The sequence below is a fragment of the Strigops habroptila genome, chromosome W, assembly GCF_004027225.2.
Source record: "Strigops habroptila isolate Jane chromosome W, bStrHab1.2.pri, whole genome shotgun sequence".
NCBI classification, from domain to species: Eukaryota; Metazoa; Chordata; class Aves; order Psittaciformes; family Psittacidae; genus Strigops; species Strigops habroptila.
The window spans coordinates 14558645-14577062 of NC_044301.2; the positions used below are offsets into that span (position 1 = coordinate 14558645).

At 45.4% G+C, this 18418-nt stretch overlaps 1 protein-coding gene across 12 annotated transcripts in view; it reads left to right on the forward strand.

The window, feature by feature from the left end:
- Positions 1-18418, forward strand: part of LOC115619073 (CUGBP Elav-like family member 4) — a 528109-nt gene that overhangs the window by 411811 nt on the left and 97880 nt on the right. For all 12 annotated transcript variants that reach the window (XM_030511095.1, XM_030511101.1, XM_030511093.1 and 9 more), the window contains one exon: positions 2690-2769. In XM_030511095.1, coding sequence (XP_030366955.1) covers positions 2690-2769 — 80 coding nt within the window. The remainder of the gene's footprint in view (positions 1-2689; positions 2770-18418) is intronic.

Here is an 18418-nt window from a genome sequence, read left to right on the forward strand (position 1 = left end):
AAATCCAGATTGATGCAGACACAGATCCACCATCAGTGAAGCAAGAGTTGGTATGTGAACTATTACAGGAACTTGACCCCTACATATCAATGGACCCTGACAATATCCACCTGAGGGTGTTAAGAGAGCTGGCTGATGTTGTTGCGAGACTTTGAGAAGTCATGGAGATTGGGGGATGTCCCAGAAGACTGGAAGAAGGCTAATGTCACTCGTATCTACAAGAAGGGCTCAAAGGAGGATCCAGGAAATTATAGGCCCATCAGTCTTACTTCAGTCCCTGGGAAGGTTATGGAGCGAATCTTCCTGGGGGCTCTCACAAGTCAAATCAAGCATGTGATTGATTGGGAAAAGCCAGCACAGATTCACCAGGAGCAAATTGTGCTTGGCAAACCTGATTGCCTTCTACAAAAAAGTAACCTGCTTGGTTGATGTGGGGCGAGTGGTGGACATTGTCTACATGGATTTCTCCAAGGCTTTCGATACAGCCTCCTCTTAACTGATGAGTTATGGTCTAGACAAGTAGTCCGTGCAGTGGGTGGGGAACTGGCTGACAGGCTGCACCCAGAGGGTGGTGGTAAATAGCTCCTTTTTCTTTTTTTGCTGAGGCAAGTAGCTTTGGAAAGGACTCCTTCAGCATCGGAGCATGGGGAAAACGCAACGTCCAGGAGTCTCATGTATAAAACACTGCCCTTGGAGTGTGTCGGTTGGGGCATAGCGTGTGAGTCAGGGTGTGGCAGTTTGAGCAGGCAGGGCACACAGGAAGGGTGAGTGGGAAGGACCCAGAAGCCTGGTAGGCTTAAGAGGTAAGCTCAGCCAGTGGCCACCAAGAAAGTGCTCAAGGATGGCATCCTCTTGACAGAAAGCAAACTAAGTCCTCTCTGCTGGCCAGAAAGGATGTGACGACTGTCCCGGGTTCAGCTGTAACAGTTATTTTTCTCCTTCTTAGTAGCTGGTGCAGTGCTGTGTTTTCAGTTTTAGTCTGAGAATAATGCTGATAACACACTAGTGTTTTAGTTGTTGCTAAGTAATGCTTACTCTGATCAAGGACTTTTCAGTCTCTCATGCTCTGCCAGTGAGGAGGGGCACAAGAAGCCGGGAGGAAGCAGAGACAGGACACCTGACCCAAACTAGCCAAAGGGATGTTTCATACCACAGCACATCATGCCCAGTATATAAACTGGGGGGAGTTACCTGGATGGGATCAATCACTGCTTGGGTCAGGCTGGGTATTGGTCAGCAGCTGATAAGCAATTGTATTGTGAATCACTTGTGTTTATTGTTTTTTTCCTTTTCCCTTTTTCGTTTTATATTTTCTCCCCTTGTTATTTCCCTTATCATTGTTATTATTATTATTAGTATATTGTACTTTAGTTATTAAACTGTTCTTATCTCAACCCACGAGTCTTACATTCTTTCAATTCTCCCCATCCCACCCGGGGGCGGGGGGGGGGGACGTGGGGGGGAGTGAGCAAGTGGCTTTGTGATACTTAGTTACCAGCTGGGTTTAAACCATGACAGGAGGTCAAAATATGAGTAATTCAAAAGATACTTGCTAAGTTTGACTCCATCAATGCCCACTACAAGTTGTATGGGGAGTTTGGATGCAGCTTTTCCTTAAGATAACCTGTGGGAATGAGGTCTGAGCTGTAGCAGTTTCTGAAATCACATCTGTGGGAATGAGGTCTGAGGTCTTGAGAGATGTGCTGAAGGATGTAATGAGCTGCAAGTCCCTGATACGGGTGATGAAGGCCAGATGGTCTGGGTCAGCAGGGTGGAAGAGGGAGTGATGCTAACATGTCACAGTTCTGCTCTGCCCTTGAGTCCCATGGATGCAGTGCCTGGCTGGTGCCTAGTCAAGACTCATCTCTTATCTCTCATTTACACATCAAAATACACCACAGTGAGAAAGCAGCTACCCCCCACCCCCCCCACCACCTGTGACAGCAGTCAGTTTGACTACAGTCTCATCTCCACTTCTCTAAAAGTATAAATTGGGCATTTTAACTCCTCCATGATGGAGGACAAGAATATGATCCCATACTGTGGACAAGTTGACGGGCTTGCTCCTCTCTCCTCCCCAAAGCAGGGACACCTCTTTGGTAAGATTTGTGCCTCCGACTACGTGGTATGATACCCGGGTGGAACTAAGCTTAATGAATAACCACTTGGTTTATTTTATTTTCCTATATGAGCTCAATTAATTGCTAGCTAGCTTTTGACTTTTAGCACTAATGCAGTAAGTGAATTTATCAACAGCAATTCTGAATCTGTATTTCTGTTGCTTCAATAAACCACACTATTTCTGAATCTGTAATCATGACTGGACTTATAGTGGTGAAACTACACTACTTGTGAATCCATAATTGTGATTGAACATGACCGGACTTATAATGTCTAATTGGTTATAATCAGAAATTAAGCCCAGCCACCCCCAGCCAGCCTCTCTGATTTCTGAGGACTAGCTGGAACGCAAGGGGGTTTATTTTCTGCCAAATTTCTATACTCTTAATGCAACATAACCTCAGACTGCTGATGACTGCAGTTTGGGAAGGAGTAGCCAAGAACATGTTTGCTTGTTATACTTTCTCCACAACTAGCTTTATTGGCCAGTTCTGAGGAAAGGATACTCAGCTAGATGGACATTCATAGTATTCATGCAACCTTTCTTATGTTCTTTTTCCTCTTCCAGGGTGTGCATTTGTGAAATACTCTTCACATGCAGAGGCCCAAGCAGCCATCAGTGCCTTGCATGGCAGCCAGACAATGCCGGTGAGTGGCTCTTTAACATGGGCAAGTGAGGATTGGTCCAGCCTTTGCTGCCCTGTGACCTGATTGATGAGGAGAGGTGATTTGCCTATGCTCTGCAACTCATCTTGTGGGAAGGATGGGTAACAGCTAAGGCATTCGTGGCCTTGGATGTGCTTAGCTCATCAGTGGAAAGGCCAGGATGACACTGTCATTTCACATAGGCACAGTCAAGAGATGCTGCATTACATCACCAGCAGTTTTTATGACCTGAAAAAAAGATATATGGTTCAAAGAGGCCAAAAATATTGGGTCAAACTCACCATGAGTATAACCTTTCAAATTTCAGAGGGATGAATCAAGCAGAAACTTCTAAGGACTCCTTTGTTTTCCCCTCCTTAAAGAGTCCCTGCCTCTAGGTGAAGAACAAAGAATTTTTTGCCAGCATTCAGCAGTCAGCAGCATGTTCACATGATGGCACTACAAGGTAGAGGAAAATCACACTTTGATGGGCAAGTCACTGCTACTACAAAAGTGCCTATGTAGGCATAAATGTAGGTCCCTACATCAAATTTTTGAAAGACAGTCAGACCAACTACTGAATCTTCCAGGAAATATTTGAGGTATCTTTCCACTTGGACAGATATGTAGTAATATGGGGGTTTGAGCCCGATAGTTCAGGAAAGTAGAAATGGAAAGGTATTTTCTATACAAAAAGATATTTGTACACTATTACATAGACCCAAAGGAATCTAAGGCATCCCACTATCAGAAAGAAAAGACAATATGGTCCAACATGTTTTGGTTTATTATAATAGTATATTATTTTTATCACCAATTATTCACAGTGTAAATCATGAAAGGCTAAGAAGCATGTGGACAACTTGGAAAGGATACAGGAAACCTCAATAAAAAACCCTTAAGAATGTAAAACCACTGTTTGACTAAGAGACTTTAATATAAATCATTAATTTATCCAAATAAGTTTGAAGCGGGCCTGGGAGATCGTCTCTAGGTCTTTGCAAGGACAAAAATGGAAAATTCTTTACTGGGAAAAGGTTTCGAAAAGTTGCAAATCATCAATTTATTTTTTTTTAATCCCATCTTACACAAATTGTTAGAAATTGTAGATGTTTAGCAGCGACACAATTGAAAAAATCTCCTTACAGTTGTGTGTGTGGGGGGGTGTCAATTTTTTTTAGGTATTATAGTAGTTTTAGGACACTCTTCCTAAAAGATTACTTCTAATTAAACCAGATGCTGGGCTTGATGCTGACATCCCATAGTAAAATATTACATGCATCTTTCCTAAGACAGCTCAAAGAGGTACTTTTAATGACTTTCTTTCAAACTTTGGCCCAAATTGATGTGTATAAGCTGACATCAGGAATTGCAGTTTCACAGGATGTGGTACCAAAAAAAAAAAAAAAAAAAAAAAAAAAAAAACAACTTAGTTTCTGTCCTAAAAAGCTTGCAAACAGTGGACAGAGGTGAGAGGAAGATTGGAGAAAACAGACAAAATGCAAGTAGAGTTGAAAACTTTATCTAGATCTACTATACCCAAAATATCCTTACATTTTTCTCACCATTAGGAGTGGTCTAATTTTCTGGCTGCAATGCCAATTCAAAGTTTTCCTGTGGTTCAGCCCAATTAAAGTCTCTTGCCTTGTACTCGTGTACTATCAACAGGCATCTGTCATTATTCTTATCAGATCTCAAGTTGTTCTTTACTGTGACAGACTCCTGTTTCTCCACAGCTGTCAGGATTATTGCTCTACTGTGACTTCCTGTTCACACAACATATGTTGCATAAGAGTTTCAAGAGGGAACTTTCTTTTATGAAACCTTTTCTTTTTTTTTTTTATTAACCTTTCCTTGGACAGGTGCCTGACTGCCATCCATCACAAGTCCACCTCTTTATGCAAGGCACTTGTTTCTCATTATGGCCCATGAAACAGGTCTACAGCTTTCCAATTTTCACACAATCAATTGCTCTGAAAAATCACTTTCCCAAAAACCTTTTTTTGCAGGCTCACCGTTCCTTCCATATATACCTGCCACTAGAGCTTTCTGGGGTCTTTTTTAATCCTATTGCCTATCAAATCATCAGCTTTAGGATAGCGTGTCACTTGACTTCCATGTTCTTCTTTAGGATAGATCATAATTTTAATGTACTTTTGCACATGTATTTATAACAATTATATGCCCTGTACCTACAGCTTTGGTCATTCTGTCCTCTACTGTTTCTCTTCCTCACTCATATGGGGGCATAAACATGTCTCTTCTCTTGATTCTCTTCCCCTCATCATCCAAACCTTGTTCATATGTTCTGCTGACAGACAGGATACGCCACAAAGTGACCACACACTAGCTGTATAATATGCAGAGTTTATTAAACAAGCACACTAAAGCCAATAAGCACACTAAAGCAAGCACACTAATGTGAATTAGGTAAATATCTCTCTATATATAGTGAATAAGTACAATAAAGCAAATCAGAGATATAGGTATATAAGTACCGAAGAAAGTTAGCAATGCATTAAATCATTACTGTATAGAGAGAACAGAGATTAAGAAGAAATACATCACCAATTACCACTGAATCATCATCCAGGCCCACACTTCCAGCTGGGAAGCCCCGTTGCAGCCGATGCCAGGAGTCTCAGGTAACTGGAAAAATTCCTACGCGGTGCATCCACCCATAGGTGAGGCTTCTCTCATGGCCACAAGAGGGTCCTGCTTTTATACCCTTAGAAAAACAACCTCCTTTATGCCAGATCTGTAATCGTTTACTCATGGGACTGTGCAGTTTCTCATGATCTCACTGTTGTCCACTCTGAGAGCAGTGGCCAGGCACCCCAGTGCGGCCAAGTATGAAGGTCATAGAACAGCTGCACACTTATGTTTTCCTGCCTCTTTCCGACAAACAGTCACTATGAACATAAACATATATACTCTGCCAAATACACTGTGGCAAACAACATCCTTTGTTATGGTTCTCAGTCATGAGAGGGAATCAACTCTCAACTATGTTCCCATCTATTACATCATAGCAGCCTTAGCCACCAACACAAATTCAGGTACTATTTCTATAGTGAAAGCTTGCAGCTCTAATTTCTCTATAGCAGGACTGACTCCTGTACAAACTAAAATCTTGGCTTGTGTTTCCAACATCTCCTAGTGGATGTCTAGTTGTCAGATCAAGCTCGATAGGTATAAAACAGAGCTCTTGCACTTTTTACTCCCAAACTCCTTCTCCTCTCTCTTTCCTGCCTTCATTCTCAGTCACTGTGGACATGTGGACAATATTATCATCCTATTTGTCAGCACCCCCCCCCCCGGTCAAGGTCAAGTCCTCTTTTGTTTGACTATAGGTCTGCACCAGCTTGATCAAGGTACAGCATTTCTTCTTTACCCAGACAATAGCATCCCAGGTCTAGCTATGCCTGGCTGAACATCTTCTGTGAAAATTACTTTTCAGATGGAATACTTTGTTTTGTGAAAAGAATGGAAAATGTGAGACTTCGATACAAGCAGTGAACAGATGTCTGCTTTCAGAGAAAGATTCAAATTAGTTAAATTTACTTAAAAAAAAAAAAAAAAAGTATTGCAACCCAAACCTTTGTTATGTTTACTTGGGGACTTTCATTTCAACATTTTCCTGTGCAGCTTTTATCAACACAAATGACCAACACCCCCCCCCAAACCCCAACTTCAAATATCTGCCTATATCAAATTATGCAATTATTGCTCAGTGCTGTAAGACAACAGACTGATTAGTTCTCTAACCGGTGTATTTACTATGTTTTTATTAATCAAGAAAATAGGAACGTGGTATCTACTATCTCATACCGTAAAAGATTGCCATTAATTAAGCTAGAGGAATTTCTCACCTATTTATTTTACCAAGTGAGAGTGACTTAAATATGAGAAATATATGTCATTGTCAATACATCATGTGCAGTGGCCCTCTGGCAAACTTATGGCAAATGGGGCACTGGTTCCCAACTTCCTGCCTGTGGATGCTCAGGCACCCCATCAAACAAAAACAACCCTGGCTAACATTTATGACTGCTACTATTATTGCTGTGCATTCCCATGGTACACTTATGACTTGCAAAGCATTGTGAATTTGCCTTCAGACGCAGTTGCATAATGGAAACTGGCTGAACTGAATGAAGGGTCATTTGCCGAGGTAACTCCAGAGAGAACGCCTTCAACACCAGAGCGTGGGGAAACACAGCGTCCAGGAGCCTCGATTCTGAACGGCAAGAGCCACCGAGGGAGCCTCAAATCCTCGACAGGACTTGCCCAGGAGCCGGCAGCTTAGCTGACGCAAGCAGCTGACTCATAGGGGGCGGCGCCAGGAGGGACGGCTTCATCCCTGAGTGGGTAAAACACATCCCAGGGAGCGCGGCGAATAGAGCGGGCAAACAATGTGATACGTCAGGGTGTGGCACGGCAGTTGGCGGCAGGGTGAGCGGGCAGACTAGGGCTCAGTCTGGGAGTTCTGCTCTGGCTGCCCCGGTGGTGGCAGCATCGGCACCAGAGGTGATGAGAGGGGAGGCTGCAGCACAGACCTCGGAGTGTAGAAAGTGTCTCGACTTGTCTCTTGAGGCAAGGGTGCATAACGGACAGGGCTGCACTCGGTGCACCCTGGTGGAGGTCCTCCTGCAGCAGGTGGCTAAGAGATATCAGGGAAGCTGATAGGGAGCTGGACTCCAGGCCCAACCTGTGCAGGGTCCACAAGCGTCTGCCATAGTACATACAGAAAAGAAGGAGGGCAGTAATCCAGGAAGCTGGGATCTATTAACAAAAAAAAAAAAAAAAAAAAAAAAGAAAAAAGAAAAAACACCAACAAAACACCTACAAAAAAAAGGAGGAAGAGGACAATTCAAAGCACGGGGCTTCCTCCCAAATCTGATGTCCCCACCCAGAACCACTTTACAGTTCTGCAGGGGGCTAATGGGGAAACACACCCCTCACCAAATGAACAACCAGCTGATGCACCAGTAAAGAGGTTACTACTGGTGCCTCCAGGAAAAAGCAATGGGTCATAGTAGTAGGTGACTCTACTTTGAAAGGCACAGAGGCACCCATCTGTCAGCTGGACCCAGTCTCAAGGGAGGTGTGTTGCCTGCCAGGGGCTCGGATCAGGGAATGTTGCCGAGAGGCTGCCTAGTCTAGTAAGTCCTGCTGACTATTACCCACTTTTAGTGGTCCATGTGGGTGCTAGTGACATAGACAGCAGTAGCCTGGAGAACATTAAGGACTACAGAGCCCTGGGAGAGGTGGTTAGGGGTTCTGGGGCTCAGATAGTTTTTTCATCGATCCTCCAAGTAAAAGGGGAGGACCCTGAAAAGGGCAGGTGGATCTTGCAGGTTAATAAATGGTCAGAATGGTGGTGCCATAGTCAGGGGTTTAGTTATTTAGAACACGGGACTCAATTTGGGAAGCCTGGTCTACTGGAGGCTGGTGGAGCTGGTCTGACAAAGAAGGGGAAGAGCTGCTTTGGTAGGAGACTTGCCAGGCTGGTCAAGGCAGCTTTAAACTAGATGTGTTGGGGAGGGGAGCATTGATCCATTCCAACACTCCCAGTCAGTTGCCAGCACCTGTAATAAATGCTTGGAGTGATGCAGAGCTATTTCAGCTGTTCCAGCCAATGAGTTGGCTTTATTTGGAGCTTGGCTCAGATGCCTCTATACAAATGCCCATAGGATGGGGAATAAACAAGAGAAATTAGAGATGTGTATATGGCTACAAGGGTATGACATCATTGGCATCGCAGAAACATGGTGGGATGGCTCCTGTGACTGGAGTGTTGGAATGGAAGGTTATAGGCTCCTTAGGAAAGATGGGCCAGGCAGATGGAGAGAGGGAGGAGCTATTTATGTCAGTGATAGGCTGGAGAGTAAGGAACTCTGTCTGGGGACAGGTGATGAGTCAAAAGATGGCTTGTGGGTCAGGGTCAAAGGGAGAACAGTGATAGGGGACATTACTGTGGGGATCTGTTACAGGCTGCCCAATCAGGAGGACTCTGAATGAAGTGCTCTATAGACAGATAGGAGCAGCCTCATGCTCGCAGGCCCCTGTCCTCATGGGGGACTTCAACCATCCTGGTATCTGTTGGAGGGATGGTATGGCCTCGCACAAGCAATCCAGGAGGTTCCTCGATTGTGTGGAAAACAACTTCCTCTTGCAAGTAATAGAGGAGCCAACAGGGAGAGGTGCCGTGCATGACCTCATTCTCAGCAATGGGGAGGGGCTGGTGGGGAATGTGATGCTCCAGGGCAGCCTTGGCTGCAGTGATCATGAGATGGTCAATTTCGAGATCCTCAGGACAGCGGGAAGGGCATGCAGCAAGCTCACTGCCCTGGACTTCAAGAGAGCAGACTTGGGCCTCTTCAGGAACCTGCTTAGTAAGGTTCCATGGGAAAAAGCCCTAGAGGGCAGGGGGGCCCAAGACTGATGGTTGATATTCAAGGATCACCTGCTCCAAGCTCAGGAGCGTTGCATCCCGACTAGAAGGAAATGTGCCAGGAGGGCCAGGAAACCTCCATGGATGGATAAGGAGCTGCTGAGAAAACTTAGAGGGAAATAAGAAGCTTAAAGAAGGTGGAAGCAAGGACAGGCAGCCTGGGAAGAATATAGGAACATTGTCCGGGAAGATAGGGACCAGGTCAGGAAAGCTAAGGCCCAGTTAGAATTAAATCTGGCAAGGGATATGAAAGAAAACAGGAAGGGCTTCTATAGGTATGTCGCAAACAAAAGACAGACTAGGGATAATGTGGGCCCTCTCCAGAAGCTAACAGGAGAACTGGCTACCTTGGATTTGGAGAAGGCCGAGGTTCTCAATGACTTCTTTGCCTCAGTCTTCACTGGCAAATGCTCTGACCACGCCGCCCAAGTCTTGGGAAGCAGATGCAGGGACTGTGAGAATGAAGACCTTAGGCCCACTGTAGGAGAGGATCAGGGTCAAGATCATCTTAAGAACATGAATGTGCACGAGTCTACGGGACCTGATGAAATCCATCCGCGGGTCCTGAAGGAGCTGGTGAATGAAGTTGCTAAGCCACTGTCCATCATATTTGAAAAATCATGGCAGTCAGGTGAAGTTCCCGATGACTGGAAGAAGGGAAATATAACCCCCATTTTCAAGAAGGGGAGAATGGAAGACCCAGGGAACTACAGACCAGTCAGTCTCACCTCTGTACCTGGCAAGATCATGGAGCAGGTTCTCCTGGAAACCATGCTAAGGCACATGAAAAACAATGAGGTGGTTGGTGACAGGCAACATGGCTTCACTAAGGGGAAATGCTCTCTGACCAATTTGGTGGTCTTCTATGATGGGGCTACAGAACTGATGGATAGGGGCAAAGCAGTTTACGTCATCTATCTGGACTTGTACAAAGCGTTCAACACTGTCCTGCATGACACCCTTGTCTCTAAACTGGAGAGACATCAATTTGATGGATGGGCCACCTGGTGGATAAAGAATTGGCTGGATGGCCGCACGCAAAGTGTTGTGGTCAATGGCTCAATGTCCAGTTGGAAACCTTCAGGGGTCGGTGTTGGGACCGATCCTGTTCAACATCTTTGTCAGCGACATGGGCAGTGGGATTGAGTGCGCCCTCAGCATGTTTGCTGACAACACTAAGTTATGTGGTTCAGTTGATATGCTGGAGGGAAGGGATGCCATCCAGAGGGACCTTGACACGCTTGAGAGGTGGGCCACTGCCAACTTCATGAAGTTCAACCAAGCCAAGTGCAAGGTCCTGCACCTGGGTCGGGGCAATCCCAGGCACAACTATAGGTTGGGCAAAGAGATTCAGAGCAGCACTGCAGAAAAGGACTCGGGGGTGTTGGTCAATGAGAAACTTAACATGAGCTGGCAATGTGCGCTCACAGCCCAAAAAGCCAACTGTATTCTGGGCTGCGTCAAAAGAAGTGTGACCAGCAGGCCAAAGGAGGTGATCCTGCCCTTCTATTCTGCTCTCATGAGACCTCACTTGGAGTATTGTGTACAGTTCTGGTGTCCTCAACATAAAAAGGACATGGAGCTGTTGGAGCAAGTCCAGAGGAGGGCCACGAGGATGATCAGGGGGCTGGAGCACCTCCCATATGAAGACAGACTAATAAACTTGGGGCTGTTCAGCCTGGAGAAGAGAAGGCTGCGTGGAGACCTCATAGCAGCTTTCCATTATCTGCAGGGGGCCTACAAGGATGCTGGAGAGGGACTCTTCATTAGGGACTGTAGCAACTGGACAAGGGGGAATGGGTTTAAACTTAAACAGGGGAAGGTTAGGTTAGATATAAGGAAGAAGTTCTTTACTGTGAGGGTGGTGAGGCACTGGAAAATGTTGTGAATGCTCCATCCATGGCAGTGTTCAAGGCCAGGTTAGAGGCTTGGGTAACATGGTCTAGGGTGAGGTGTCCCTGCCCATGGCAGGGGGGTTGGAACTGGATGATCTTAAGGTCCTTTCCAACCCTAACCATTCTATGATTCTGTTTCTGGGTCTGTTCGAAAACCAGGCAGCCCACCTGCCTTACAGGGGTATGAATCACACTGGGGCCAAAGACAGCCTTTACTTCTCTAGTCACCTCTCTGTAGCCATGCATCCAACTGGCAGGAAAAGGAAGAGACCTGTGGGAATTGCCAGGCTTTACTCACCATCTTCTATGAGCTTCCTTGGTCCTTCTAAACCACCAGAATTCATTGTCTCCAAATTGGATGAGGGATACCTGCTCAGGAGTTGCACACGAAAATGTCTCTTTACATGTCATAGGGGTGTTGGGAACGAAATCAACAGCCCTGGAGGTGGCTGGGGGAAAAGCAGAGTAGGGACCCTGCTGCCACCAAGAATTGCTGAAGTTCGGATGCTGGTAGCAGCCCCCACGAGGCTCGCTGCTCTCAACACATCTTGTAGATGAGATTGGGGGGGGCTCAAATAATTGGCCAGTGTTGTCCTTTCTGGGAAATAAGAGACATTAATAAGCCTCCAGATGGGGAGGCATAAAATGTTCCCTGCTATGCAGGGGTATTCCCAGCCTACTGGAGGAAGCTCTACCAGGCATCACCACCTTCTTCTAATAAGGATGTGCTCTTCCCACTGCAGAGAGGAATTAAGTGTTAGGTATTTACATCTCTGCTTGATGGGGGGCGGGGGGGGGGGGCTTCTTTTGTTTCAAACCTCATTTACATCAGTTAGATAGTCACTTTGATTTAAGTGGGCTCTGGATCAACATTAACTCACTCTGGATGCTTCTGCTTCTTTCCCTTTAATCCACTCCTTCCCAGTCCTGGTCAGGTGTTTGGTCTAGACTGATAACACACTTTCTTGTAATGAAACCGGAAAGACTTTAGTAATTTGTAGCTTGCTAGCCCTTGCCAAAACATAGCCAGCATTAAGTGATGCAGTAGCTAGTACTCAAATCCTTTTTGCAAAGATCAACGTGAATTTTTAAAGGGCAAAGATGTATTTAGATCAAAACAATAATTTTCAGATAAGACCCTTAATTGAAGTCTGCACAAATTCACAAATGTGAACCATACTCCCAGACACCAATGACTTTGCTTCAGATGTCCCTTGGAAAGTGAAATCAGGTAGGGAATATGTCGAAAGTCCTGTGTGGTTGTGAAGTCTCACTCGGCAGCAAGGAGACACATTTCAGTCTTGGTGGTGTGGAGTGCAGTAAGGGCAGATCCTTCAACATAAACCAACTTCTCGTCCCACCAAAACCAGCATAGCTTCACTGAGTTTACACCATCTCATAACATCAGTTGACCACATGTTTCACCATACTAAAGCATGGATGATACCTATCTGAAAGCAGAATTATTTATCAGTTCATGACCCTGGGCTTGTACAACACTTGGAGATCTTCAGTATAAATATGCTGCAAAAATGCAAATACTTCTTACTATCCTAGTCAGGCAACGTCCTTTACACCATGATAGCCTACATGCCTACAGCATGACAGTGATCTAGGCTGCCCAGTCATGCACAGCGTCTTTGCTGCTCAGTGCCACTGAAATGTTCCTTTATGTCACATGGACAGTTGAAATGTATCTACCAAGCTTGCCAACCCTTCCTCAATATCTGTTTCTTTCCAAGTTGTCTTAGGCTTTTCATGTATCCATCCTGAACTGCCAAGGAAGAGTGGAGTTCATGTGAGTGAAGTCGCAAAGCATCAGGGGCTTCATACCTGGTTGTGATGCTGCCTTTCTGTGACAATAGACAATTCACTTTATGGCTCTGGAATTATTCCACTTATTTTCAGCCTTGCCTATTTATATTAAAGGAGTGATCATTCAGCTACTAGCTTTCATAGGGGTCTATGCTGCAGCTACCAAATATTTTCTTAACACTTAATAAAAAATTACAGCAAGTTAGCATTTGTTGCTGTGAGAATATTTTCAGGGAAAATATATTTTTAGTAAATACAGAATTAAACATATCTTCCAAATGATGTTACTCTTATTGGGAAATGGAAACCTATAACATTTTCTTTTGAATTCTTGATTTTAAGTTTTTCTTCAAATAGGCAAAATTTATTGCTTTCATATTCCTAAATAGCAGGTAAGCATTTCCAGCCTACCAGTATAGCAACACTTTCCACCTCATAATGTATTAAGGAAGGAGAATGATTCTGTGAAGACTTTTATCATCCATAGACTGAGCTGAAAAATGCAGAGATGCTTGAAGAACTCTGAAGTTTTGGTTATTTGGATACCTGGCTTTGATTTGAGGGGCAGACTAATACCTGGGTTATATATCGAGCTCTTTCTAATTGGGTACAGTGTCACCAGGACTCAATGATTCAATAACTTTAGCTCAGAGAGACACCTGCTAAGTAGCATATGGGCAAGTAAAACCTAAATCAAGCTTCCATTCCAAATAAATTACAGCTCCGGAGATCTGTGAAGGTACATACTTGCAGCAACTCTCTGCTTAGTCATTGCACCAGTCACTTCTACAGAAGGAGCAGCATTATCAAAGGGTCTGTCACTCCAGTCCTGGATGAAAGCCTCCTTTACCAGCTTATCTATCACTCTCATCTCAAGTATGTCTAAACCAGCTCTCAGGACTGTACAGTGGAAATTGCTCCTAGTGACCACCATTCTAATTGTGTTTCAGATGAGACATGAAATTGAAGCCCCGAGTACAGAAAAACATAGCATTTTATAAGGGGGAGGGATACTAGTCCTTGTCTAATGGCCATCGTCCAGCATGGGTAATAACATTTCTACTTAGATAAAATTGCCTCTACTTTACAGTTTTAATTGGACAGTTGTTTCTTTCTTGCTTGTCTAAAAATCACAGGTTGGTGTCAAGCCCCCACTGGCTAATTCAGCAGCCTTATTTTCAGTAGATCTACACAGGCATTTAAAATATATATATATATGGTTTTCTTTTCAAACTTAGGAGGCATAACACCAAATGCCTGATATAACAAACAAAAAAAATCCTCCTTTGGCTTTCAGACCCTGAAGTCAAGGCTCATTATGTGGAAATACAACCCTGAATGGCTTGCTGAAGGTCAGCATCCTCCCACCTCCACTTCGTTGTCACAAAATTTCCAACACAAGCAATGCCATTCACATGGTGACACTTATGAAGGTATTCTGATTGCCCAAATGAGAAGTATCCAGCAACACTTATTCATTTAAACATCTTAGCTACTGCTGTCCTGGGTTCAGCTATAGCAGTCATTTTTCTCCTTCTTAGTAGCTGGTGCAGTGCTGTGTTTTTTAACTTTCAGCCTGGGAACAACGCTGATAACACTGATGTTTTTAGTTGTTGCTAAGTAATGTTTATTCCAACCAAGGACTTTCTCAGTCTCATGCTTTGCCAGGGAGGAGGGGAAGCCGGGAGGAAGCAGAGACAGGACACCTGACCCAAACTAGCCAAAGGGGTATTCCATACCACAGCATGTCATGCCCAGTATATAAACCGGGGGGAGTTACCCGGAAGGCCCAGATCACTGCTCGGGTCAGGCTGGGTATCGGTCGGAGGGTGGTGAGCAATTGTATCCTCTCCCCTTGTTATTTCACTAATCATTATTATCATTGGTGGTAGCAGTAGTGGTTTTGTATTATACCTTAGTTGCGGGACTGCTCTTATCTCAACCCGTGGGAGTTACATTCTTCCGATTCTCCTCCCCATCCCTCCGGGAGCAGGGGGAAGAAGGGGGGGAGTGAGCAAGCGGCTGTGTGGTGCTGAGTTACCGGCTGGGCTCAAACCACGACACTTCTTTTTGGCGCCCAACGTGGGGCACGAAAGGTTGAGATAACGACAGATATGAGCAGAGTGTGTTTAATCATATTTGTGATAAGCATTCATTGTTACTACTGGTCACAATGGTGATTATTTGGCTCTCAGACTTGTTGCGCTTGATCTCAGAGTTTCAGCATGTTGTACCTTACTTACAGCCACTATTTGCTGTTTTAGTGTTTATCGGCTGGGGGGCCTGGGCTAAGGTTCTTGTTTCACTGTACTTCATGGTAATGACTTGTAATACAATAGACTCATTGATCATGAAACTGGTCTGGTTTGTGCTTCCAGCGTGGCCATCACCTCTATACATTGGGAGGTATATAATGAAATATTTTAGCAATTGCATATCTTTTTTTTCTCCTCGGGGGGTCAACCTCCGAAGGAGGAATTCCCTTACACCCCCTGTTCCCCCACCAGCCTATTTGCAACAGCAGTTGAGAGTTCAGAAGGTTTTGGATGGCCTTTGAATACCCTTGAAACCTGCCTGCTGATTGTGCTGGGGATCAGCATGTTGGCACACATATGGAGTGTGTTTTACCCACGGCCATCCCGTCCTAGGAACATCCTATTTCGTTTAATCTCAAAAATTCAGCAGTATCAGGTTCGAATCTGGTCTAGGATTAGACGACGATGTAGGAGGACCACCAGGAGATTTTCCCTGAGGCTGGGCAGTCATGAGTGGCAGGGTGTGTGGGATAGTATGGGCAAGTATCTAGGCCAGTGGGCCCCTCCAGTGCTTTGGAACTTCACCCCTGAACAAGTGCAACATCCGGAAAAACTAGTAAAACACTTGAACGAGGTGTGCTGTCGTCCTGGTTATACCAGAGAGGGACAAATCATGGCAACGTGCTGGGGCTTGGCCTACGCCTACAGAGCCCTGCTCAACACTATCCAGCACCTTCAAAGGGAAAAAAATGTCTCTGGATCTGATGGCAAAGCAACAGACAATGCAGCTTTGCCAACTACAAGCACAGCAGCTAATCAGACCCTGACCACAACAGATAACACAGCTACTCCAAGTACAGCAGCTACATCAACCCCAGTGACAAGCACAACAGCTACTCAAACCCTGACCACAACAGACAACGCAACTACTCCAACTTCAAATACAGCAGTTACACCAACCCCAGTGACAAGCACAACAGCTGCTCAAACCCCGACAGCAACAATGTGGCTACTCCAAGCACTGCAGCCACATGAACAACAGTGACAAGCACAGTAGCTACTCAAACCCCGACAGCAACAGACAATATGGCTACTTAAAGCACCGCAGCTACACCAACCCCAGTGACAAGCACAGTAGCTACTCAAACCCTGACAGCAACAGACAATGCAGCTGTTGGTGTTACTCAACTCCCAAGCACAACAGCTGCACCAACCCCAGCAATAGACATTGCAACCACTCCAATCCTAGTGGCAGACACTGCAGCCACTCCAACCACAGTGACAAACACTGCAGCTAAACCAAATGGCCCGTTCGTGACAATGTCTGTTGCCCCTGTAAACAAAAGCAGACGAGAGGCACAAAGAGCAACCCGCGAAGCGAAGAAAGATGAAGACCCAATGCCATTACTACATGCAACAGCATCTGAACAAGAATTACTACTACATGGGTCAGAGGAAGAGGAAGAAGAAGAAGAGGTCACTTCTCGACCCCGGACCTCAGCCGAGCTGTGGAATATGCGAAAAGATTTCACCCGTCTTCCAGGGGAGCACATTGTCACCTGGTTGCTCCGATGCTGGGACAATGGGGCCGACGGTCACGAACTAGAAGGTAGGGAAGCCAAGCAGCTGGGATCACTTGCTAAGGAAGGAGGAATTGACAAAGCGATTGCAAGAGAGAAGCGAGCCCTCAGTCTTTGGAGGCGGCTCCTGGCAGCTGTGAAGGAAAGGTTTCGCTACAAAGACAATATTACGAGTTGCTCAGCCAACTGGACCACGATAGAGAAAGGCATCCAGTCCCTGAGGGAATCAGCCATTATAGAGATGATCTATCGGAGGCCGGATGCCAGGAACACATCCGTAGATCCAGATGAAGTCGAATGTACACGACCCATGTGGCGGAAACTTACACGGAGTGCGCCATCATCATATGCCCACACATTGGCATCAATGACCTGGAATGACGGAATATCACCAACAGTGGATTGCCTGATTCATCAACTCTGAGAGTTCGAAGACAATCTCACCCCTTCCATCATTTCAGCTGTGGAAAAACTGTCCCAGGAGTTCAAACAATTGAGAGACGATTTATCCGATCTATCCAGCTCCCCACGCGTACCAACCCATGTCTCAGCTATTAACAGAAGGCACCCTACTGCTCGAGAGAGAAAATATAGGAGGTACACGCCACGGGCCACCCTATGGTTTTACCTGAGGGATCATGGAGAAGACATGAGAAAGTGGGATGGAAAACCTACTTCAGCTCTGGAGCAACGGGTGCGTGAACTGAAGAGGAGAACAATGGTCAAGGATGATCCTCCCAGGAAAGCTGCTGCTCCAGTCTCTGGTGAGCAGTTTCCCAGATGGAGTGAAAGAGCTGATTTTACTCCAGCTCCTGTGATAAGGAATACTAATCCCTTTCTACAAGACAGAAGTGGAGAATTTTATGATCGCTATTAGAGGGGCCCTGCCTCCAGCCAGGTGGAGGAGAGGGATAATCGGGTTTACTGGACTGTGTGGATCAGATGGCCTGGCACATCAGTCCCACAGGAGTATAAGGCTCTAGTAGATACCAGTGCACAGTGTACTCTGATGCCATCAAGGTATCAAGGGGTGGAACCCATTTATATTTCTGGATTGACAGGAGGATCCCAAGCGTTAACTATGCTGGAAGCTGAAATCAGCCTGACTGGGAGGAAGTGGCAAAAGCACCCCATTGTGACTGGTCCAGGGGCTCCATGCATCCTTGGCATAGACTATCTCAGGAGAGGATACTTCAAAGACCCAAAAGGGTATAGATGGGTGTTGCTGCGTTGCTTCAGCCAAGACTTGCAGAACTAAGCCAACCCCTGGCTTAGGGCTAGAGATCACAGACACCAATATGGAGGATGACCAAATAGCATTTTATTAAATAACAGCAGGCATTATATGCCTTTCGGCCACACGGAAGTACCTGTGCTGACCCAATCAGAAGGCAGGTTAACAATTTTTACCTTTTATGGTATTGCCGAGCCTTGCCCCACAATTCCCCTCTCCATGCTATGGGGCTTGTAAGAGTATCCGGGGAGGGGCTCTCTCTTTCCGTACATCGCGATATCTTCCGGCCGCCAGACCTTAACTACCTACATTTCCCCCTCCCTATGCACAAATAAGGTGATTAAGATAAAACAATCCTAAAAATACATATCATAAAACTTGGGTGCAAACCTAGTAAATGTGTGCCGTTTCTATGT